Source organism: Eublepharis macularius, chromosome 4 (assembly GCF_028583425.1).
Source record: "Eublepharis macularius isolate TG4126 chromosome 4, MPM_Emac_v1.0, whole genome shotgun sequence".
Taxonomy (NCBI): Eukaryota; Metazoa; Chordata; class Lepidosauria; order Squamata; family Eublepharidae; genus Eublepharis; species Eublepharis macularius.
In genome coordinates this window covers 147,146,400-147,171,890 of record NC_072793.1, presented here as the reverse complement: position 1 = coordinate 147,171,890, position 25,491 = coordinate 147,146,400, and the positions used below count along the sequence as shown (strand labels likewise).

The 25,491-nt window shown below is 42.4% G+C and overlaps 1 protein-coding gene across 1 annotated transcript in view; it reads left to right on the top strand.

Annotated features, from left to right (window-relative positions):
* The window catches only part of SYNPR (synaptoporin), a 246,101-nt gene extending 221,177 nt beyond the window's left edge, over window positions 1-24,924 (top strand). Inside the window, exons 4-6 of the mRNA XM_054977829.1 lie at window positions 9,952-10,150; window positions 22,896-23,087; window positions 24,637-24,924. Of these exons, the coding sequence (XP_054833804.1) occupies window positions 9,952-10,150; window positions 22,896-23,087; window positions 24,637-24,924 (679 nt within the window). The remainder of the gene's footprint in view (window positions 1-9,951; window positions 10,151-22,895; window positions 23,088-24,636) is intronic.
* The last annotated feature ends 567 nt before the right edge of the window (window positions 24,925-25,491 follow it).

Genomic DNA, 25,491 nt, shown 5'->3' with positions numbered 1-25,491 from the left:
TTGACTAAATAAAAGTCTATTTTGTTTTGTTATATCCCAGAGTAGCTGTCATTGCTTTATCCCATTCCTATCCTCAGGGCCACATAGAACCACGAAGGAGCCTGACGCTTAGAAACGTTACCAAAAGGAAAACTTAAATAAAATATGTTGGAATATAATATTCCTGGTGGCAGCAAACTACCCAGAGGGTGTTAAGGGAAAGATTAAAGGCAAAATCGACCCTAGAGACAGGGTCATTCGTTGAAATCAAAGAAAACAAATGACAAAATCAAGACTGAATTAACTGATGACTAATCAAAAGTGAAATGAATGTAGTTTAAAAGAATGGGGAAAATCTTAAATAAACAAGGTCTTAAAATGAAAATGAAGAAATCAAACAAGCTAAGATGGACATTTCTGCTTATGGCTAGTCCTTGGCCCACCTAATTGTAACCTGCTGCAAACTTTGGCAAAACTTGCTGCTGAGAACTAACACTTGTCAATTTCTGCTCAACCAAACCAGTGGTTGTGTGTATTAGAATTTGGGAGGGAGACACAACATCTGCCCAGCTAGGCTGAAATCTAGGTCTACCGGCTGTTTGCAACATAGCTTACTATGAAGAGTCTTCTCCTCTTATGTTGCAATCCTAAACATTATTACACCCTTCTTAATCAATGAAAGTTAATAGGCTTAGAAGGGTGTAACTTCACTTAGGATTAAACATAAGAACATAAGAGAAGCCATGTTGGATCAGGCCAATGGCCCATCCAGTCCAACACTCTGTGTCACACAGTGGCAAAAAAACAGGTGTCCTCAAGAGGTCTGCCAGTGGGGAAGGGACACTAGAAGCCCTCCCACTGATTGCCCCCCCCAAACACCAAGAATACAGAGCATCACTGCCCTAGACAGAGAGTTCCATCTATACCTTGTGGCTAATAGTCACTGATGGACCTCTGCTCCATATGTTTATCCAATCCCCTCTTGAAGCTGTCTATGCTTGAAGCTACCACCACCTCCTGTGGCAGTGAATTCCATGTGTTAATCACTCTTTGGGTGAAGAAGTACTTCCTTTTATCTGTTCTAACCTGATTGCTCAGCAATTTCATTGAGTGTCCACGAGTTCTTGTATTGTGAGAAAGGGAAAAAATACTTCTTTCTCTTCTCTATCCCATGCATAATCTTGTAAACCTCTATCTACCTTCTCTATCCCATGCATAATCTTGTAAACCTCTATCAAATCACCCTTTTAGCTTGTTTCTCCAAGCTAAAAAGTCCCAAATACTTTAACTTTTCTTCATAGGGGAAGTGTTCCATCCCTTTCATCATTCTAGTTGCCCTTTTCTGCACTTTTTCCAGTGCTATAATATCTTTTTTGAGGTATGGTGACCAGAATTGTACACAGTATTCCAAATGCACTGTCAAAGGCTTTTTTCTTTATTAAGGCACTGACTAAACTAATTCAAAATGTAATTCTCCAGGTGGGCTTGCCATTTTTTTTCATCATGAATACCGACTTAATCATTCCTAATAACAGGGAAGCAAAGGTGCCTGTACAGAATGAAATCTTGAAAAATGCATTCAGATTCATTTCAGTCGATTCATATTTACCCTTCTAATGATGAGGGCTTTTTTTAATTTCTGAAGGGACAAATAATTTTAATATGCACCAATCAAAGAGAGTCTGCCTTTGATAACACTACAGGAAAAGCTTGCTTGGAATAACAGAATACCTGATTTTACGATACCAAGAGTGGTAATGAGGAAGCAAAGAACTGTACAGAATAGATCATCAGGGCAAAGAATACTGCCAAATTACAGTCCCGCTCCTGTCATTCAGTGTGTTGACGGGTTTTCTTTCTGGGGAAAGAGGGGGCCAGCAAGGAAAAGTCATCCGCCATAAGCCACCCTGAAATTTCAGACTCAAAGGCTGTCAGTGAGTGATGAGGGAGGATGTTCTGATTAAGAGATCGATTCTGGTGCAGCAGCAGGGCCCTCGGTTTGAAATTTCACATCACTTCACTGCTGTCAGACTTTGACAAAAACTTCAGAGCAATCTTCTCTTACAGTTTCCTCTGAAGAATGTCATCTGCAATCGAGAAAAGTTCCTGACGGCATGAAAGCTTCTCACTGTTCCTTGTTATCTTTATTTGTCAGGGACATGCAGGAGTTCCTTGTTCTGGCTTCTCAAACTCAGACCCATCTGCCAGTTCTCACACATGGGGGGAAAGCGGGGAGGAAGGATCAAGTTGCAGCGGCCCAGCAGGCAAATGGGCCAGCATGAACAGACAGTAGGGTGAGGTGCCAGAGCTAAACAACAAGCTGGGATTAAATTGGCCGCAACTTGGTTGAATACAGCCATTGGAGCACTGGTGCAGCATAGGACATGGATCCAGCCCTAGAACGACCTGCCTACTATCTGATGGTACCATTCGACCCAGCCTGCCTGCTGGGAGCCCACCAAAGGATGGCAGATGATGTGATTCCCATCTGGGAGCTGCCCCAATGGTTCCCTGCCACACACGAGTGAAGCCAGTTGATAGGCCATGAGCTGGGCATGTCTCTACATGGCTTCTCCTTGATCCTTTAAAATGGGGTGAGATGGCCAGTCAGCACAGTCTCCCCCCAAATAGATCCACCCCAATGCCCTAAAACTGCCACAGGAGGTGGGAGGACCCCACCTCAGGCAAATGGTCCAGTGTGAACAGAGGCTCATAGTTATTATGGAGGCAGCTGCTCTACTGTGGGCTCTTGGCACCCATCTACACAATTCCCTCTGTCTGTTCCCTCTCAAAGTTTTCTAGTTGGTGAACCATTAAATCTCAGCTCAGGAGAGAGTTCCTTGGGCAGCCTCACTGGTTTCTCTAATTGTTTCCAATCCCCCCCTTGTTAAAATAGTTTCCAATTATACTTTCAGTACTTCATTTTTCAGAATCTCCCATCCCTCTTTAACTCTCCCTGCTCAGGGTTTCCATCTGTGGGACCCAGCCCAGTTTTTGTTGCAACTCTTTGAAACTGGCTTTCTAAAGTCCAGGGCAACCAACTATGCTCAGGTTTCACATCCTTTGCTATTACAAATCCCAAGGTGATATGGCCACTTTCTCCCAAGGCGCCTGCCACTTTCATTTCATCAATCATTTCTTCTATGTGGGTCAGGATTAAGTCAAGGATAGCAAATCTCCTTCTTTCTTATACCATCTTCTTGGAGACATTGTACACAAGGTAAGGCAAGAATTTATTGGACACCCTGATCTTAGCTAAGTTAGATTCCCTGCAAATGTCAGGTTAGTTGGTCTCTTATACCACTCTGTCTTGCTTCTTCCTGAAAGTTGTGTAATTCTTTTGCACTAAAGTATCATCCAGATCTTCCAGTTGCTTGGGCTGTCTTCGTACAACAATATTACTTTTGTTTCTCCTTTCTCTTTGTACCAAGATGCTTTTACCAGGGCTTCCACCCTCAGTTTCAGGAATTTCCATGCAGGTGCAAACATTCTTGTTGGCTGTATTTCTTTTGCATGCCAGTAGGAAAAACTCCTTTACACAATGAGTGATTAAGATGTGGAATTCACTGCCAGAGGATGCAGTGACAGCCACAGGCATAGATAGCTTGAAAGGGAGATGAGACAGATTCATGAGGTCTATCTGTGGCTACATTCAGAGGCAGTAAACCTCTGGATACTAGTGTCAGGAGGCAACTGCAGAGGAAGTCCTTGGCCTCTATGCCCTGTTGTTGGCCCCCATAGTAAGTGGTTGCTCACTCTGTGAGGCAGGATGCTGAGCTAGATGGACCACTCATCTGATCCAGAAGGGCTCTTCTTGTGTTCTTCTACCCTTCCATTTCAGTATTGCAGTCATGAATCTTATCCCCCCAGGTCTCAATTATACCTATCTCAAGTTTCTGAGCATGTCTGGTCCTCGCTTGCTTGCTTGCTTGAGGGCTGTTTGCCTGAGTGGGGAGTGAGTGTGGCCTGTAGGATGCTGGAGCAGAAGCACCACATGCACATCCCCTTCCATGTCAATGTGAATGCTTGAATGCCTTTTTGACTGCATGTGCCATTGAAAGCAAAGCGCTGGGGTGCATATTTATATATGTATTCCTGATCCAACAAATGGTGTGTATGTGTGTTATGTGCTGTCATGTCGCCTCTGACTTATGGCAGCCCTATAAATGAAAGACCTCCAAAATGTCCTATCATTAACAGACTTGCTTGGATTTTGCAAACTGGAGGATGTGGCTTCCTTTATGGAGTCAAGCCATCTTGTTTTAGGTCTTCCTCTTTTCCTACTGCCTTCCAGTTTTCCCAGCATTACTGACTTTTCCAGAGTCTTGTCTTCTTATGATATGACCAAAATATGGTAGCCTCAGTTTTTTCATTTTAGCTTCTAGGGAGAATTCAGGCTAGATTTGAGCTAGAATCCACTTATTTGTCTTTTGGACGATCCATGCTATATCCGCAAAACCCTCCTCCAGCACCACATTTCAAATGAATCAACTTTCTTCCTGTCATCTTTCTTCACTGTCCAACTTTCACATCCATACATAGTGATGGGGAATACCATAGTTTGGATTATCTTGATCTTGGTCCCCAGAGAGACATCTTTTTTCTTTAAGGATCTTTTCTAGTTCTCTCACAGCTGCTCATCCAAGTCTCATGCATTTAAAGGTGTTCAAGCAGTAAGATGTATACCATTTTATGATTTTTTTTGTATTTTATTTTGTGATCCACCTCAAGCAGGTCCTTGGAGGGGTAGCATATAAACTGCCTATGGTATGGGGGCTGGAGAAAATAAACATAGACCATGTTACTGTTCTGTGCCCTGTACATCTTCTTCAGGGGCAAGAGGGGCAGATTTGAATAAAATGTGGTTTAACATGGATAAGTGCTGGGTTCTCCACCTGTGTAACAAAAATGCAAAGCATGCATACTGGATGACGAACACACTTCAGAGTAGCAGTGTGTGTGAACACGATCTTGGAATACAGGCAGATGGGAAGCTAAATATGAGCAGTCAGTTTGATGCAGCAGCAAAAAAGGTGAATGCAATCTTGGGGTGTATCAACAAAGGCATCACATCCAAATCACAGGATGTCATAGACCTACTATATACCGTGTTGGTCAGGCCCCACCTGGAGTATTATATGCAGCTCTGGAGGCCTCATTTCAAAAAGGATGTGGGCAAATTGGAACAGGTGCATAGAAGAGCAACCAGGATGATCAGGGGCTTGGTGACCAAGCCCTACAAGGAAAGACCGAGAGACCTGGAAATGTTCAGTTTGGAGAAGAGGAGATTTAGGGGAGACATAAGCACTCTCTTCAAGTATTTAAAAGGCTGTCACTTAGAGCAGGGAAGGGAGCTGTTCCTGTTGGCAACAGAGGATAGGACTTGAAACAATGCGTTTTGAGCTACAGGAGAGAAGGTATCGGCTGGATATTAGGAAAAACTTCTTCACGTTAAGAGTAGTTCAGCAGTAGAACCGGTTGCCTAAGGATGTGGTGGGTCTTCAAAGAGCAGCTGAACAAATACATGTTGGGGACGCTTTAGGCTGTTCCTGCATTGGGCAGGGGATTGGACTAGGTGATCTTTCTGACTCTGTGATTCTAAGAGGAAACACAAAATAACAGTAAGAGTACCCAAGCTGTGAATATTTTTCATGGATCTAAATTTGGACCATTTAGTCTTTAATAAGTCTGTAATGAAACCTTGTTTAGAAAGGAAATGACAAGAAGATGAGAGACTGTGTAGTATGGTCTATAGGATTAAAATGGCCTGGATTCAAAGAGTCTTATTTTGATCAGAAGATCCAAATCCTGTTAAAGTCCATGGGATTTAATTCAGACACTCTGTATATCCTTTCCCTATGAAGCAATGGTACTACATATTTGCTGTTTGATTGTGATTCTTTTTTCCTTTCTGTAGCCCATCTTCTCTTTCAAATGCTCTCAGTAACCTTGGCTAGCTTTAGAAATAAGCCTTTCTGCTGTGTAGAACTGCAAAGGCAGACACTAGGAGAGATTTCCTTTTCCTTCACAAGACAATAAACTTTAATGAGGGGTCCTTTAAATAACAGAGAGAAACCCTTAAAGACCAGTCAGAATCCTCTGGGATTGAAGCATCCATTTCCCCAGATATTTTTGTCTGCAAGGTTTGGGGTGGGAGGGAGGTTTGCATATTTATGTATATACCCAGTTTATTCCACCAGCTAGTTACAGTTGGAATAGGATTGAAGAAGAAGAGCCATATGTAGTTCTACTCTGAACTAAATCCTGTTTATTTCAATTGGTCATATTTCCAAGTAAGAATGGATTAAGGCAATAGTTTTTCAGAGGGCTGAAAGTAGTTTGACAGAACACTCTTCCTGTGATATTTATTTTGTCCCCTTTTCAACCCTTGGCTGGATTGGTTTTGCAGAAACAATACAAAAACCTTTAATAATAACTGTAGTTATATACCACTCTTCTAGACAGATTAGTGCATCACCCAGAGTGGTGAACAAATTAGTGTTATCATTATCCCCACAATGCAGCTGGGGAGCTGGGGCTGAGAGGAGTGGCTTACCCAAGGCCACCTACTGAGCTCAGGGCAGTAGTGGGATTTGAACCAGTGGAATGCTGATTCACAGCCAAACCACTTAACCACTGTGCTACAAAATGACTGTTACTGTGAAACAACTAAATTAGCTTAAAATGATAATGAATTTACATGAGTAGACTAAGGCAGTGCCCTTTTGCTTTTTACTTTAAACTTTGTTTGCCAGGATCAGAAGTAGGTTGACTGTGCATACTGTGAACCATGACTGCAGTACATGCCATCTCTCAAATCACCTTCACTCTTCCAGGAAAATAAGCCCAACCATCTATTCTCCAGACAATAAGCATTAATGCTTTCTTTGTTATTTAGACATTCTACAGCCATCTTTACATGATTCCCTTCTTCTACCACATGGTGCTCTTTCCATACCTGTGTGGAATTCAACCTCATAAAAGAATCCACAAAGAAACGAAGAATTAGTTCTTAATAATCACCCAGAAAGTTGGTTTTTCAAGGCTGCTGTTTGAGTGGCAATCTAACATTCCAAGTTCTGTATGGATTTTACCATTGGAAAATTGCAAAAATCTCTGTGTGAATGGAGGAAGCAATAGTGATTTTCTTGCAGCCTGAGAATTAAATATTCAGAATAGAAGTTTCCTGTGGCCTTCAGGTCCATACAGTACTTATATTCCCAGTAGTAAAAATCTTTCTCAGATCAGAGTTTCAGATCCTTCCACCTACTTGCCCTGCACAATTGCGCTGTCCACATTTCTTTGTCACCTAAGCCTTTTGTTTTAGTACAGTTTTACTTGCCCCTTTTTTGATTATATAGATCTTATGTTCTGACTCATTTAACAAAGCCAGATTTTCTGTGGGGATATTTTTTGCTGAAGTTAGGATCTTCCTGTTGTGGGAGGGGCTGTGGTACAGAGGTAGAGCATCTGCTTTGCATATAGAAAATGCAAAGTCCAATTTCTGGTGTCTCCAGTTAAAAGGACCAAATAGTAGATGATGTGGAAGACCCCTGCCTGAGAATCAGGAAAGCCATTGCTAGTCAGAATAAATGATACAGACCTTGATGGGTAAGTGGGCAAGTTACAGTTACCAACCTCAAGGTGGGGCTGGGAACTCTCCCTGAATTACAACTGATCTCCAGGCTACAGAGATTGGTTCCCCTGAAGGAAATGGCAACTTCCTAGGGCAGACTCAATGGCACTACATCCACACTGAAATCTCCTCTCCCCAAACCCTGCCCTTCCCAGGTATTGCCCCCAAATATTCAGGAATATCCTAAGCCAGAGTTGGCAACCCTAGCTTCATGTGTTGTGGTGTTACAGACTTTTGGTAATTTCTATATCTGTCAAGTACTTTGCAATAATAAAATATAAGACGGGCCTTGCCTGTACACTTACCCTCTAAGTAGGTTTGCCAACCTCCAGCTAGTGCCTGGGGAACTCCCAGAATTACATCTTATCTCCAGAAGTGGCATCTTAGAGACAAACAAGATTTTCAGGGTATAAGCTATTAAGAGTCAGAGCTCCTTTCTTCATAAACCCTGAAAATCATGTTGTTTCTAAGGTGCCACTGGACTCTAGTCCTGCTGTTCTACTGCAGACCGACATGGCTACCCACCTAAAACTTATTTCCAGATGACAGAAATCTGTTCCTCCAGAGAAAATGGCTGCTTTCGAGGATGGACTGTTTGGTAGTATATCCTATCGAGGTACCTTCCTTTTCCCAAACCCACCATCCCAAGGTTCAACTGCCAAATATCCAGGAATTTGCCAACCCACAGCTGGCAACCCTACTTCTAGAGTGCTCAAGTTATTCCCCTACTGCAAACATCTTTATTTTACCTTATGTTCTAAATTTCCATCCTGTTCTTCAGCCAAGATGGCTTACAATAAAAATGCAAAAACATATGTAAATTAATTACACATAATAAAAATATTTCCTCAAAGTAGCTTTATAATTAACCCATAAAACCAATTTGAAAAACATTTCATGGTGTGAGAGGCAGGAGTTCCACTTCAGGCTTCAATAGGAGGATGGGGGAGGTTCAAAGCCCCTCATGGTTATGCTCAATATTAAATTGCCACAAGAATAGTGTATTTTAACAGTATAAATAACATTTTGATGCCATGTAATAGAAATATAGGTGCTTCTGAGGTTTGAAATGTGGTTAGAGCATTCATTAAGTGGTGCCTCTAATAAACTGGGATGATTTTACCTTGTTTTTTTTCCTTGCTCAAGTACTTAGACATAGCAGATTAAGGATGCCACTATACAAACTGCTTAGGACAGCAACTGGCAATGCAATCCTAATCAGAGTTATACCCTTCTAGGCCCATTGACTTCAGTGGACGCAGAAGGCCGTAACCGTGTTTAGGATTGCATTATAAACCTCATGTCAGCATAATATGGAGATATACTACTGTACGAGGAGATTTGCTGGAGTAGCATCCTGCTAAATGAAGTAAATAAATAAATAAAAGCACCAATGTAAACCCAATGCTAGTGCATTTGTGCCAGCGTATGGCCCAGTGTTGAATGCATGCAGAGAAAGGAATGGGACTAAGGAAGTGAAAGTGGAGGAGAGGAAAATGACATAAGCCACGAGAAAAGGCAGTGTATAAATAAAGTAAGTAAATAAATACATCCTAAACAGATTTCAGAAACATACTCAAGTCTACTTAGTGGGGCTTATTCCCAGGAAAGTGTACTAATAATCCCTTTCAGCCAATGTCTATCTCTGGCTCCATTGTGAAAAACAAATTTCCTCTACCTGCTGACTATTCAGCCATGGAACTTCCTAGGATATTGAATAATCATAGCTATCTCAACCACTGTGTAAATCCCAGCAAAGATACCAGTATCTCATCCTTCCATGGCTTCATGCTATGCCCACTCAGAACGTACATAAGGAAAACACTAGGGGATGACGGAGGGCATTTTGGACTAACAGCCAACTATAAGAACAAACTTGGTTACAACACTGCTGTATTTAAAACCCTTAGAGGTACTCCACCTCATCATGACTCAAACCTCGACCTCAACTGTGTACTCCCCCAACTGAGCATGCAAAAACAGTGCACTGCAACCTACACTGGTAAGCAAGGAAGGGGGATCCTGTGCCTCAAATTTTGCCTGCTACAAATATCACACACTCGGGACAGGAACCTGCTGTGTATTAGCTCAGCAGCACTTCCTTCCTCAACAGATGCTAGCAGTGTCTCTTGCATGGGGCGAGGCGGGGGAAGCGGGACACACAGGAAAAGTGTGGTGATGGAATATCACTGTGGGATCAGCACAATGTCATACTGGAGTAGTTTCACATACAAATGTGGGAAACAGTGGGCATAATTAACACTTCTAGGTGACTAGGTTGTTCATAAGCAGGTAAACTCTTTTCTGATCTGACTGCTTCTTATTTTGGATTTTAGGTTGTACCAGGTGAATTTTGATGCTCCCACCTGTGAAGGCAAACGACGAGAAAAACTCTCCCTAATAGGAGATTTCTCTTCTTCTGCGGAGTTCTTTGTCACAATTGCTGTCTTTGCCTTCCTCTACTCCTTGGCAGCCACGGTGGTGTACATCTTCTTCCAGAACAAATACCGTGAAAACAACCGGGGCCCTTTGATTGTAAGCGTGTGTTAACTCAATACTGACAACTTCCTCCAATTCATTGACTCTGTTTATTTAGTCTGTATCTTTGAACATCCTCCCTTGGGTTAGTTTGATCATATATTGTGTGTGATAAAACAACATTTTCTCTCATATTTATGGAAATGCATACTCCCAAAACATCAAAGTTGAATAGAGCAGGGGGAATGACAGAAGATGGAGCTCTGTGTTTGTTAAAACCACAATTTATTTTTCAGCACATGGCTCTGTAGAAGACTTGCTTCTGAAGATGCTGATCTAAACCAACTAATGTATACATTTACTGAGCACCAATAGTGCTAGTGAGCACAACAAGGATCACAGGAATATCAGAATTCGTGCATAGATTTCATAAAATCAACATTTAGGAGACGGGACCAGATAAGAAGCCATCAATTGGCCAACAGGAGATGTGATAAGAGCACTAAAATGTTATGGACGGACATGCAAGATCCAACTAGGAACATTTATGGAAAACTTTGTCAGCAAACTGGAGTTTGAGGAGGAGAGAAATAGTGAACCACTTCCCAAGTAATAGAACAGCATGAAAAAAGTTGCAGAGACCTGAATGGGAGATGGTAACATGATAAGTGGATGGATTGAAGAGTGACAGAAGTAGGAGCCATAATTAGGGAATGCAACAGATTTCATAGTGAACGTGTTCAACAACCAAACATACTGTGTTCAACTGTCCCAGCCGCAGGAAAGCTGATCACCCAGTCTGTTCAGCAACTAATGAAGAACTCAAACAGCTGCTGAACAGAAACTGCTTCCCAAACTTCTTGCTGAGTCCCTGCCTTGCAGGGACCTTGTGAGAAGTTTGGAGGTAGAGATCAAAAGCTGACTCTCAGCAAGGCTGGGAGAAGCTTAAGGTGGGAAAAATAGGAGCGAGTGGCTTCTTTCCCCTCCAACCCAAACTGTCAGCTTGAGTTGCAGAGAAAAAGAACAGACCATTCTGCTCAAGCAGTTTGGAGAACAGGGAGGAGCAGATTGCTTTCCCCTCCCAAAACTGCTTGAGAAGCATATTGGTTACCCTGCCCCCAAAGATGTTATCTTGGGCTGCAAAGAATATGGGTGGATGCAAAGAAGAGGGGAAGATGCAGTAGAGGTCTTGGACTACTGCCTGAGCACTGTGGTCAAATTGTTGAAAGAAAACAAATTGAAACTGAACCCAGAAAAGATGTAAGTGATGCTGGTTAGAAAGACAGAGATCCTGAAGGACACTATGCTCCCCACTTTTGATGGAGTTCAGTCGACCCTTGAAGACTCAGCTAAAGTCTAGGGGTTATATGGCTGCCAGAGAAGCTAGTTAGCACTTGATAGAGCATGCACATTACACCCACCTTGCAGTCAATCCATTGGCTACCTATCACTTTCTGGGCTCAATTCAAGGCTTTGGCTGTCACATACAAAGCTCTTCATGGCCTTGGCCTCTTATATCTATGGGAGCTCCTCTCCCTCGGTGCTCTGCCACAGCAGCATCACTCATCTGTGCAGGGCCTCCTACAGGTGCCACTCTGTAAATGGGCAAAATCAAATGGGCATATATTCTCTGTAATAGCACTCCCCCACCCCTTATGGAATGGCCTGCTTGTAGAGGTCAGGAAAGCCCCCACTCTCCTGGCAATCTGCAAACTATACGGGTGAGGGAGCTGTACCATAAGGAAATGATTCAGATTGATGTTCTGATAAAGAGACAGGGGCCATGGCCTATGCCACTGTGTACCCACTGAGTAGCTTCTGTGTCATTCAATATGCTGTGTCTAATTGCTTATGCTTTGCTAACTGCTTGTGCATTGTTTCAGTATTATGTTCAGCTCTGTATCAGATTGCTGGGTGTATTCCAATGTCTGCAGTCCAGACCCGATTGCATTGCTAGTGCAAGTTTCGAGCCATTGAATGTATCAGCTCATATTATGTAATCCGCCTTGAGTCTCCAAGAGAAAGGCAGACAATGAATAAATAAAATAAAATAAAATAAAATGGTCCCCATTCACTGCAGCCCATGCATCGGTTTCAGGTGGAAATGAAAAAAGCAATTTTTTTTTCTTTCCACCACAAAATGACAACAGTTGTCAGACGGCAGCTTGGGCTGCAGGAGAAGAGGAGCAATCTGCTTCTCTTCCCTGCAGCCCAAGCTGACAGCATGGAGTGGAGGAGCAATCTGCTTCTCCCCCACCACCCTAGACTGAGAACTTGCTTAGCAGTGCATAGGAGGAGGTAGCTCTTCTTCTGCTGTAGCACAGCCATGGGGGTGGGGGGTGGGAGGGATCTGGTCCTATTTTCAGCCCAGACTCTCAGTTGGGGGGTGGAGGCAGATTGCTTCTCTCCCTGCTCTCCAAGCTGTCGTTTTGGGCTGCAGAGAAGAGGAGTAGATTACTCCTGTTTTAGGGCTGCCAATAGACCTGGAGAAAAATGACCAAGGCCGTGAAGAGCTTTGTATTTCAAGACATTTGGAACACCCTTTTAAGAGAAAGAGATACTTTTCGTCTATTCTGTTGTGAAAAGCTATAGAAACGTTTGGAATAGAAACTAGAGGTTTTTTTCAGTATAATACTAACCGCCTCAAATGGTGCTATTAAGACTGATCTGAGGCAGAATATAGTATAAATACAGAGACCACAACATTCACTTTTCCCTGAAGTAACAAAAACCTCCTACAAGGTTCAAGTAATTAAAAATATAAGATTCAAAGCAATAGCCATGATGGCACAGCATCAATTATTCATGGGCACTGAAATGTATATTTCCTGAGCATTTAAAACAAACTTTATTTTAATTGCAGATTGATTTTTGTCATGTAAGTGGCAGTTTTTAAACAGGATTCAATATTTTTCTAATGAAAAATTCTCCATTTCCCTTAAGTAATCCACCACGAATGCACAGCAACTAGAAATGGTGGTGCTCAATAAATATTTGATGATAACAGGGTTTTGGTGCCACCTTTGAATCTGAAGATGCCTCCATTTCCCTGCAGATCTACAGAGTTGTTCTAACACTGAATTGATCTGTGGGGGATTTGCAGCTGCAAGAGCAGCGTCTGCTTAGCACAGACAATTAAGAGGTGGCAGAACATGTTGACAGTGTTTGAATATTTCGAAGAAACTCGGAGAGAAGAAGGGGCAGTTGGTCATGCAGCCACCGGGCACCGGGACAAGAAGTATTAAACTTAAACGACAGAAATACAGATTTATGTTAAACCTCTTTTGAAACTAAATCTTATGGAAGAGTATTTCGCTATAATAAAAAGTATAAGTTTCAGCACCAAAACAAGATGTCTAGAAAGGTCACACACGTCCCGTCCCCTCCCCCCCCCCGAAACATTAAATATGAATTTGACAGAATTCATGTGTGGAGAGGTTTGGACTAACTGGTTTATGGAATTTAGTGGGGCTTGGGTTCAAATCCCTGTTTCTGTAAGAAGTTTCTTGGTAGGGAAGGGATGCTCAAACACTCATTGGCCTGGCTCACGTTATGTGAGCCAGAAGCCTTTTTTTTTTTTTTGCTAAACAGTTTTAATGTTTACAAACAGCTCAACCCTGTTCATGGGATTATGTTTTACATATTAAAACAGTACAGAAAAGTACAATGCAGTCAGCAATATCGCATGCATGCACACTGGCCCCAATGAAATCCTCACACACACACACTCCACAGACCCATTTGCTGCTCACTGCTTAGCAACTAGACATATGAACAGTGAGCAAATTAATGTTCGTTCACAAATTATAAAGCCTGTATATACTTAAAAGTTTTACCGTTTGCTGTTCATTTAAGTTTGTGTTATTACTGAGATTATTTCATGCATTCACATATTTGCATAGTTTTATGGGAGTTGTAGTCACTCCACCAGAGTCGCCAACTCAGGGTTGGGAGATTCCTGGAGACATTGGGGTCAGAGCCTGGATAGGGCAGGGTTTGGAGAGGGGACAGATGTCAGCAGGATATAATGCCATAGAGTCCACCCTCCAAAGAAGCCGTTTTCTCCTGGGAAACTAATTTCTGATTTCTGCAGTCCAGAGATCAGTTATAATTCCAGGAGATCTCTAGTCCCCATCTGGAGGTTGACAACACTACCCTCCACCATGTCACTGAATTATCTCTCCTGAGCAATGGTGATGTCAGGGGAGAATCAATTTCACCTACTGTGCAGATGCAAAAGCAGCTTGCTTGGCAGAAGGTCATGAAACTGAATCATGAGAGTTGCTGTGTGGCTGCCAAACCTCAAAGATCTGCTAACATGAGGCTGGTGACATGTAGAGGCTTTGCCCTTAGTCAGGCACTGCAGTACAAAATGGGATGCCAGCAAGGTCTTTGCCGTGGCAGCAGGGAAAATGGCAAAGGTACTGAAACTAGCATTTATTGATGCAAAACAGGACTAACAATCATCCACAAGCCAAATCCTGGTTTCGTAAATTAACCATAATTAAAACAAGCCATGATCAAGCCATGGCTTCTCATTGTGTCTAAACTGAGCTTTCATCTGCATTGCACCACATTAATTTCTTCCATCATTTCCTGGGCATGCTGCCTTTCCCCCTGGAGTCTCTAGTTCATCAGCTCAATGTGCCTATGCTCTCTGTTACTACTTCCAAATTCCAGGTGCTTACACAGAACACATTAACCTGCTTACTCTGACTGTTTTCCAGAGGGTTGCCAGGCTATGCCGAGCAACTGGCAGGAGGCGCGGGGGCAGGGGCAAGTGGGGGGCATGGTGTAACATCCTGTGTACAGCTACGTCACTTTTGGGGAAAACCTCAAAACGGTATAGGGTAGCTCTAGGAAAGTCTTACGTTTTTACCCCATGTCCCTGATCACCACCACCCCTCGACTCCTCCTGATTGCCAGTCACTGGCTGGCAACTCTAATTACAAATTCACTTTTAAACAGTTTTAACTACAACACAAAATATAAAATAAACAAAAGACAAACTGTGAACAGGTCATCCTGGGTTGATGTCCACCATGTTAATCCATCTAGCCAAGGGCTGTAATCCATGAGACAACTGCACTTTGGATTTGGCCACCCCTGGCTCCTATTTCCAATGCTTAGAGTGATGGTGGGAGAATTTTTTAAATGGCCATTGAGCTGACAGCATAATGTCAGTTCCAGGGGAAACAGAAGTGGCATCAATCCTCTCTAGGAATTGCCATAAATTGTATTTCTTGTAAATTTATTATAGAATTTCCAGAAATTCTTAGAGAGGTGTGGCGTTACTTCCTGGTTTCCTCAGAAGTGATATCACACCAACACTGACAGCTGCCCCCATAACCCTGCCCCTCCAGTCTCCTGCTCAAGACTATACTGTTGGCTCATCCCTCAAGACTATACTGTTGGCTCACACCCATAGCCCCACCTAAGCTATAAACTCCTGCATCAGGAAAGAGAAAAAGCACTGAACCCAGATGTTTCAAGCTGGCAGCCATCTTTCCTCAGTCCCCCTCAGCTTCATGGGGTATGCATAACTTACTATTCTTTTTTTCGTGAGACCTTGGGCAGCCGATAGTCAAGGAGAGATTGTCTTTGGCTCCTAGGTCAAAGTGGTGGCAACAGTGTAGCGACATGAGGGCTGGTGGCAGCAAAAAGTTTTGAGTGGCCACTCCACTGTCATTTGCTTACTTAATTCAACATGGGCTTGACAGCTGCAACCTGTGAAATGGTGTTTTAGATTAGTGTGTGCAGTAAACTTCAGAGATTTGATTTCTAAAGGCTTAAAGAAGCCAAAACCTAAAGAAAAGCTGCTCTAGTGCATTGTGTGCAGATGGAATTTGTTTAAATCACATGTGCAATCTTCTCAAAAGCAAAAGTAGAGACAAATAGAAAGAGGGGTTTATAAGAGTCAGATACCAGAAAATGGGAATTACCCCTGGAAAACAAGGGCCACTGGAGAATATATCTTTGTATATAACTTACGGTAGCGAAATAGCAGATATGTGCTAAGATCCCAGGATGCATCTAGATGATGCTTGCATCCTACCATTTTGTTCAACCGGAGCTGAACCATTCCTCTGGTCAGTTTTATGGGGAGGGGACTGCTTAGGCTAAACAAAGGCTTCAAATTTGGCTAAGCAAGGTAGCAGAATAGAGGCCCTTGTTTTGAAGGGAGCAAAGAATGTGTACAAACGGCATTGGAACAAGCCCAACAAGGTCTAGTTTGGTGTAGTGGTTAAGAGTGGCAGAACTCTAATCTGGAGAACCGGGTTTGATTCCCCACTCCTCCACTTGAAGCCAGCTGGGTGACCTTGGGTCAATCACAGCTTCTAGAGCTTTCTCAGCCCCACCCACCTCACAGGGTGTTTTGTTGTAAGGATAATGATAACATACTTTGAAAATCGCTCTGAGTGGGCGTTAAGTTGTCCTGAAGGGCGGTATATAAATCTAATGTTATTATTTTTATTATTATTCTCTGTACTACTTTCGTACATGACTGTGTATGCATGTACTTAATTCTAATAGGACTCAGTTCATGGAAGCATATTTCAGTATTCAACAGGCAACATTCATTATATGGGTGACCTCAGTCCTTCTGCCTGCTGTTTCTCACTCTTACGTGAAAACTCATTTCCAAGTCATGACCTGTCTCTGATCTGATAGCTCCCACCCTGACGCTGTTGTGGCTCTGCTATTTTTAGGAAAGATAATCCTGATTAGCAGCATTGTGACAGAATCTTAGTGCCACTGGATGCTCTTCTCTTTTCAATCATTTATTTCTACTCCATGAAACCTCAACTGGTTATAGGCAGAAAATAAGCAATAGCATTAAGCAGTTGTAATGGTGGCATTTGCCTCATTTACTCATGGCAAATTAATTAGAAGAGCCTTAACATTCTGTATAAGTCAGCCTTATTTAACCATGTAGTCTCAGGGAAGAGCCAAGTGAAAAGAGAAAAAAAAAACAGAAATCTGTATAGATGGAAGTTCTGTTTGTATCAAGTTGCACTCTCAGGGACTTCTTAGTAAATTATAACTAGGAACTGCGTCTTGGGTAAGTGAAGGTGAAAACAACAATTTTTTCATCATTTAAAAGACATGTACACCATCTTTCTATGACACTTATTCAAGGCAGTTTACAATAAAGCATCTAAAACAGAACAGAAGGCAAGATTAATTTAAAAAGAAAAAAATCAAAGGTTAAAAACAATACCAATTCCTTGAATTAACATAGAGATAATAATCTCATTAAGTCCTCAACAGTGCCATCCTGAGAAGAGTTTCACCTTTCTAAGCTCATCAGCTTCAATGTACTTAGAATATAACTCTACTTAGGATGGCACTACAAGTCATAAAAAACACACCATCCACAAAATGAACAAAAGAAATCAATCGAACTCATTATTGCCCCCCCAGTCGGAATAAAAGACAACTGTGTTGGGATATAATAAGGGCCGCTTTATTAACTACAACATGACATGACCTGTCATTGCAGCAAGGAATCTAACTGCGGTACAGGTCAAGCCCTGGGGTCACCCTGGACCTCTGCCTTGACCTGTCTGGGTGAGCCCCCACTGCCATCCATAGGATGGGTGGGACCCAGCGGCCAGGCAAGTGGTTCCCCTTTGAAGCTCCGTCCCCCACAACCGTGGAGCCTGGGGGTGGCCTTGTCCAGGGTTTCCCACCAGGCAGTCTGCCCTCACAGCTGGCAGCCATACATCCTCACCAGCCCCTCCTGACAGACCCCCAATTCCCAACTAATGGGAATGCACCAAGGGGGTCACCAGCCTGCTCATTTTATCCTATCCTGCCAGTGGCCAACTATTTATAAACTCCACACCATCCTTGTTAACAACTCCCACAGTGCAAGGTAGGCGAAAAACAACTCCCCTGATGTGCCAATTTGGGAAGAAGAAAAAATTCCTACCTGGCCCCGATAAACAGTGACCGGCTAATCCTGCACAGCATAAAGGGAGAGGTGGGTAGGCTGAGCACAAGGCAACTACTGAAGGCGAGGAAGGGTGGAGCAGGTTTATAAGCCTTCAGCTCCGCCCCCCCCCCAGGTGATGCCTGAATGGCTGGGAAAGCAACTGCCTTTTCCCCATCCGGTGAGGCAAACCTGCCCCCCCAGTCTTAGCAGCTTTAGCTGCTGCCTGGGAAGGGGCCGCATTCTTCCAGATATCACCTAGAACCATCATCTCACTCTCTGCTTCCACCGCAAGGCCTCCCCAAATAATTTCCTAAGTAGAAAATAATCCCTGCCCCACAACACAAATGGAACTGGGGTATGTGTATGAAAGAGTCTAGTCTTTCATCCCACACACATCTGACAAAGAGAGCTGTGGCTCTTGAAAGCTTATGCTACAATGAAGTCGGTTAGTCTAAAAGGTGCTACTGGATTCTTTACTATATCCCACTGTACGTTTACCTCTGTAAAGCTTCTGGTGATAGGGCAGCTTTCAGTGCCCAGCCCGAACCATACCTCTCCAGGCCCCAATGTCACTTCCTATGAAACTACAGTTTTGTGTTTATTTACTTCATTTATACCCCAACTTCTCCTTAATGGGGCCACAAAACAGCTCACACTATTCCTCACAACAACCCAGCGAGGTAGGTTAGGGTGAGAGTCGTGACTGGTCCAAGGTCCCCTGGCAAACTTTCAGGGCAGAGTGAAGGTTTGATTGTGGCTTTCCCAGATCCTAGTCTGGCATTCTAACTATTACAGCACCCTGGCACTGTTGATGGAGCAGCCTAATTTCCAACATTCATATTGACCATGGTTACATTCATCCATGGATTTGTGCAATGATTGGAGCCTCATGCAAAAGTTATTCTAGTCTAAGCCTATTAAAATCAACTCTGCATACGACTGCATTGTAAATCTCTCTTCTTGCTGGTTTTTGCCTCCTGGCATTTTCCCCTATCAGGCACATGTCTATAACCTACTTTTTTATTCTTTTACGCATAGAGCTTTATATATACAATGATTTCCTTTGATGTGGAGGTCTAACTGAGAATCCTTGGGGCTAGCATTTCTATCCTGCCATGAAGTACTTTAAAGTTGAGATATTTGTGATTAGCTCCTTGGTTTTAAAACACAGACACCAAGGGAACTGAAGGGAGGTCAGTTGTAATCAAAGCACTATTAGAGCGTTTATGTACCTTGGGCAATGTTTTCCTGTCGGTTTCACGCTTGTCATTTTCACATTAGCCTTTCTTCTGAATGCCGTGCTGTGTGTGGAGACCTGGTATTTTTCTTCCATGTTCCAGAGAACATTTGTTTTCTCTTGATCTCCAAGATATGGAACACACCAGCCCTCACAACATGGGAACATCTTCAGAAGAAAGGGTTGCCGTGCAAAATAGTAACAGGCAAAACTTGCAGCATGGTGGTTGTACCACATAAAACATGAATGTGTGGATTGGGCTTGAATATGATACACCTCCCAGATCTTCAAGAATAAGAACCAATCTGAACATTTAAAGGGGAGGAGGAATGTAATGTGTGTCGTGTGCCATCAAGTCGCTTCCTATTACAGGTTCAGTTCAAACAGAATACAAAACCATAGTTTATTTTAACTATGGATAGTTTATGAAAACAGGATTCCATTTACTGGCAATCTCTCTGATCCTGGTTTAGCTTAGCAAATACTAGTTGGATTGCCTTCACATCCACCACCACCCCAGTCTGCTATTCTAAATGCATTGTGACAAGCCAGGATGTTTCTGACTATACATCACATGAAACCAAGACTAAGGTGTCTGATCCAAGCCCTGCCCTTCCCCTGATCCAAAAATGTAGTCTCCAAGTCCCTCAGGCTCTACCAGGGTACTCACCTCACCAACTATACTTTCCCGTTATAATTTCCAGGACTCTCAGATATGATATATAAATGGAAATCTAATTCTCACTGGGACAGAATTAATATTCACCAGGTCATCTTCCCCTATGTTTATATCATCCCTGGGCACGTCATAATATTGAAGGTAACATACATGGGAGTCATAAACAAACACACACATACAAAATAACAAGTTTATTTAACTGGTAAGAGTAATTGGTTATTCTCCCTCCTCTTCACCTCTTAATGTACCAAAGTAACTGAAAGCTGGATCCTGGGAGGGCGCACTTTTCCCTTCAAGATCTTTGAGAGGTACAGACATGTAAATACTGAATAGATAGATATTTAATTTTTACCTGTTTTTGAAAGGAGTAGCACCCAAACTTTGACTCTCTCTCAAACACCTGAAGTCCCTACTGGACTCTCTCCCTAACCAGGATACCTCCTAACCCCTCTCCCACCAAAACTGTCCTCTCCCCTGTGCCTTTCCTCCACTCCACAGTCAGCGGGTAAATTGTTCCCCCCTCCCCACTCTTCTTCTAAGATTTCAGACTTCTTCCCCTTTTTAAGATGATTGGCTGCAACTATATGAACACCCCATTTCTGCTGCTCCTCCTTTTTTTTACAAACTTGGGGCAAATTACACGGGTTCATCTGAGTCAAATTCGATTATAGGAGTTTTTTTAAAACTCTTACAGATACCTTACAGATACTACACAGTCATTCTACACGTTACTTCTTTTGCAATACCTCCACATGGAGCAGCAGAAATGGGGGAACCTCTCCTCTCTGCACTGTTCTTGCATGAGGGGAAAGGCTTGGGAGAAAGGCAGGAGCTCTCCTTCCCCCAGCAGCAGCTTTCTGAGCCCGTTGGCATACCCCCTTTTTTTTAAACAGAAGCCAGTCCCGGAGGTGATGTGTGTCTGCCCAGAGCATGAGTTGGCTCCATGCAGAACTTGTAAGAGAAGGAATGTGGAGAGTGACTTACAGAGAAGCATTCTTAGATATCTAGAAACACCCACCATAATCGAGATCATTGCGGACACTGGTTGATCATAATAAGGGTATTCTTTATGGACGCCAAATGCAGAAAATGAATAGCAAAACTTCCGTTTTTAATAAACTTGCTTTGGGGTAATATGCTTGACTAAACTGAGGGCTACCTGCCAAGCAAGAGGGAGCTGTTCGAGAGCATCCATGTGACATCAATATCTATTCCGCCTGTTTCTGTGTGTTTTCCCTCACTTTGCTGTGATACCTGGTTTGGTACAATCTTTTTTTGAAAGACCTCTATTAAAGCACTTTTGGGTGCTGTGTGGATGGGAATACATGCATAATAATAACTACACTTATATACTGTTCTTCTAGGCAGATAGTGTCCCATTCAGAGCAGTGAACAAGGTCAGCATTATTATTATCCCCAAAATATAGCTCGGGAGCTGGGTGGAGAGGAATTGCTTACCCAAGGCCACCTGCCAAGCTCATAAGCAGTAGTGGGATTTGAACCAGCAGAGTGCTGATTCACAGTCCAACCATTTAACCACTTTGCTACAGTAGTTTTGCAAGTCCTGCTCACATCAACACCATTTTCTTTACCTCAGCCTCCCCCCACCCCATGGCCACCATATAATCCCTGTGCCACCAGTGAACTTTTTCAGGCTTCTTTTGTTTAAAAAAAATGTAATTGACAGACACAGTTACAATACAATAACATTGTAACACTTTATTGCTACATCCCACTAGTTCCCAGCTTTCTTTGTTTCGTTAAAGTCTCTTGCCTTTTTTGTTGCAGTGGTAGAGGCTTAACTTTAAAAAAAATGAAAACTTGGAACTAGAAGATTGTGGCAATAGTTATTCTGCAATCATATTATGATGATCTGTCAATTACCATTTTTTCAAAGCCTGAAATAATCTCTCCAGTGGTGTGGGAGGAAATGGCATTTCTGGGAGGCTGAAACATGGAAAGCCCAGGGGGAACAGACATGTAGGTGCCTGGTTCACAGTGTGAATGCTGTGACATTCACAGTGGCAACCAAAGCTACACGGAGAATTATCACCATGTGGAAACAGCCTTATTTAGGAACTGATATTACAACTTATTGTTTCAGGAATACGGTACCCAAGATGGTTTGCAACAATAATTTTTTAAAAGGTACAAAAATATATCCCATCAAAAGAATAATGGGTTAGATCCAGACTAAATTTCCCATCAGTGGATCTGACCTTTCCTGCCTCTTCCTTTCTACTACTGACCATTGATCTCCAGAAAATGCTGTTCCCGAAGGACAAGGGTCTCTGAGGAATGACAGGAAGGGTGGGGCCTGCAGTGAGAAGGAGTAATTGGTAGAAATTACCAGCCTGGAGCCAACCCAATAGATAAGGCAATCAATTTTTTAAAATCCAGTTTCAAAAGCATAATCAATATCCAGTTTCAAAAGCACAATCCAACAGCAACAACTTTAACTTTTGAGCAATCTAAAGCAGTTTTCAAACAACAAGCTTCCAGAACAAGCAAGTCTAGATACATAGGGACATTTTATTTTATTTTATTTTTACTCCATTTATACTCTTGCCTTTTCCCCCAATGGAATCCCAAAGCGGCTTATATTATTTTCCTCTCCGCCATTTTATCCTGACAACAATCCTGTGAGATAGGTTAGACTAAGAGAGTGTGGCTGGCACAAGGTCACCCAGTGATCTTTCATGGCACAATGGAGATTCAAACCTAGGTCTCCTAAATCCTAGTCTGGCACTCTAACCACTACACCACACTGGGTCTCACATTGGCTTTTGATGTAGGAGTACTTTCAAATGACTGATTTCCCTTATGCACTGCCATGTAATACTGTCATTGAGAAGAGTGAACAAACCAAAATTTCCCCTAGCCACATGAGCTGGCTAGCATTGGCTTCCAGACACCCAACTCCAGTGTTTGATCTGGCTTTTTATAGGACTTCATTGTGACAGTCGTGTTTTCGTTCATGTGGCTCGTGGGCTCCTCTGCTTGGGCCAAAGGACTCTCTGATGTGAAGGTTGCCACGGACCCAGATGAAGTGCTCTTACTGATGTCAGCTTGCAAGCAGCAGTCCAACAAGTGCATGCCGGTGCGCAGCCCTGTTATGTCAAGCCTGAATACTTCAGTTGTAAGTATTTCATTTATCAAAATAAAAATAAAAAACAGAAATGGGCATTTTCTAGGTTCAGCCACAAGTTGTCAGTTCCCTGCCAAACCAATGGTGTCCATCATAAAGTTCATCACTAAATCCATTTCACAGCTCTTTGTGATGGGAATGAAGAGCATTGTAGAAGGCAATAGATTATTATAATCAAAGCAAAGAATTTAAGTGACAAACATTTCTTATTACAGGATTATTAAAGACAAGTAAGAGGGTTCTGGTTGCATTTAACCACCAAGGTGTATTTAGTATGCAGAATAAATTGATAATTACATTGTTTTGAATTCAGAGCAAAGGGATTTTTATACATCCATATTTATGGACATATTATATTGTATATAGCTTGTTTGGAGTGCTATTTGACCTTTAGAATACTTAGGATTTAACTTAAAAATACGTTTACTATAATCTGTGGCCCTCATATCCTTTGACGACAGCTCTCTAATGAGCAAAGTTTTGCCCCAATCAAAGTAGAGGACCAGGGTGGAAGCAACCAGAAGCTATCAAGTTTTTATTCTATCACAAGTTTTCATGGGCTATGGCGCACTTCATCAGTGGTTCATAGGGTAGTGGACACAACTATTTTGTAGGTGGGCTGCAAGATCAGGACAGTAAGCTGTGGGAGCTTAGTAAGTGTGGAATGGATTGCCCTACAAAGAGGCATTCAGATATTTTTCCTAACGGTTCCCCTGAGCTCCCGCTCAGCTGGAGGAGGGGGTTAATTAGGGTTCCTAACACCGCCTCCACTAATCCCAGGAGATTTGGGGCAGTGCTGGGAATGACAGCTTTAGGAAGAATGTGATGTCACATCCAGGTGATGGTCTAGGCTGCTTTCCCTTGTCTCTGTGGTCTTTACCTTAGAGACTAGGAGAAATTCCTAGAGCATCACTATGTGGAGGGCATTTTCCTTCTGCCCCTCAGTTCCTTAGGGGTTGGAACTTGGGTCTAGGGCCTGGTAATAATTCCTTGTCCCAGGTAGGTAAATGGGAGACCTAGGTTTAATGCTCTCATTTACTCCTTTTCCTTGCCCTGCTGTTTATATGCCCCTTCATTTCCTGCATTTCATGGCCCTTTGACTCTGCTGTAGACAACTTTTTTCTTCATCACTGTGTGTGTGTGTGTGTGTGTGTGTGTGAGAGAGAGAGAGAGAGAGAGAGAGAGAGAGAGAGAGAGAGAGAGAGAGAGAGAGAGAGAGAGAGACTACTGAGGATCCACTACAAGCATCTAACAAAATGAGTCCCAATCCACAAAAGCTTTTTGATAAAAAAACCTTTAGTCTTTAAGGGGTCACATAAACTCCTGTTACATTTAGTGCAACAGATTAACAGTGTAACTCTATGCAAAATTACTACAGTTGATTTCAGTAGTCTTAGGGTGGAGCAACTCTGCATCGATAGCACTGTAACATAGCTACTCCTTCTAGTTCACCCGAATTAGCCACAATTCTGAAATAGATTAGCAGTGAGATGTTGAAATCACAGCAGAAACTTAATGGCTTGCTTTGCTTCTTGTTTAGGTATTTGGCTTCTTGAACTTTATTCTCTGGGCAGGAAATATTTGGTTTGTTTTTAAGGAGACTGGTTGGCATTCTTCGGGCACGAGGTACCCTCAAGACACCATGGAGAAACAATCCAGCAGCTACAACCAAGGTGGCTACAACCAAGATAGCTATGGGCCAAGTGGTGGGTATAACCAGCAGGGAGGCAGTTTTGGCCAACAAACCAACTATGGCCAAGTTGGAGAATTTGGCCAGCAACAAAGCTTTAGCCAGAGTGGTCCAACTTCATTTGCTAATCAGATTTAGCACAGGGAGAATTCTGGTGGTTCTCTTAACTTGAGTACTATATGTAGAAAGTTGGAACACAGTGGCAGCAGATTTTTGAAGCGCTTAGATAAATGTGACAGAGAGTTTAATGTAATTCAAAGATCTATGTGTGCCAATCAGGGAAGATGGTTTTGGTTCTTGTCTGTTTATATATGATGCATTTTCTCCTTGTGAATAGGTGATGGATGATGTATTCATCTCAGGTGGTGGATTGGAGTAAATTATTGTTGTATGTACTGTATAGATAACTTTTACTTTACAGTTGTTTTGTATTGTACGGTAGCAGCATTTTGTAGTCACAAGTCTATCGTAGGTGATATGCGTAACACAATTAAAACTGCATTAGATTTTTTTCCTGAACTTCAGTGAAGAGCAAAATATGTTTTCATATAATTTCTGAAGATTTCTCGATATATTACAATGCATGCACTGTAACTCCTAAGTTTCCAGTATTGCCTGTGTATTACTGTTAATTCCTCCTATTTTTAATTTTAAAAACATTATTATTGAAGATCTTATTTAATTTCACAAATTAGCAGCATGTCT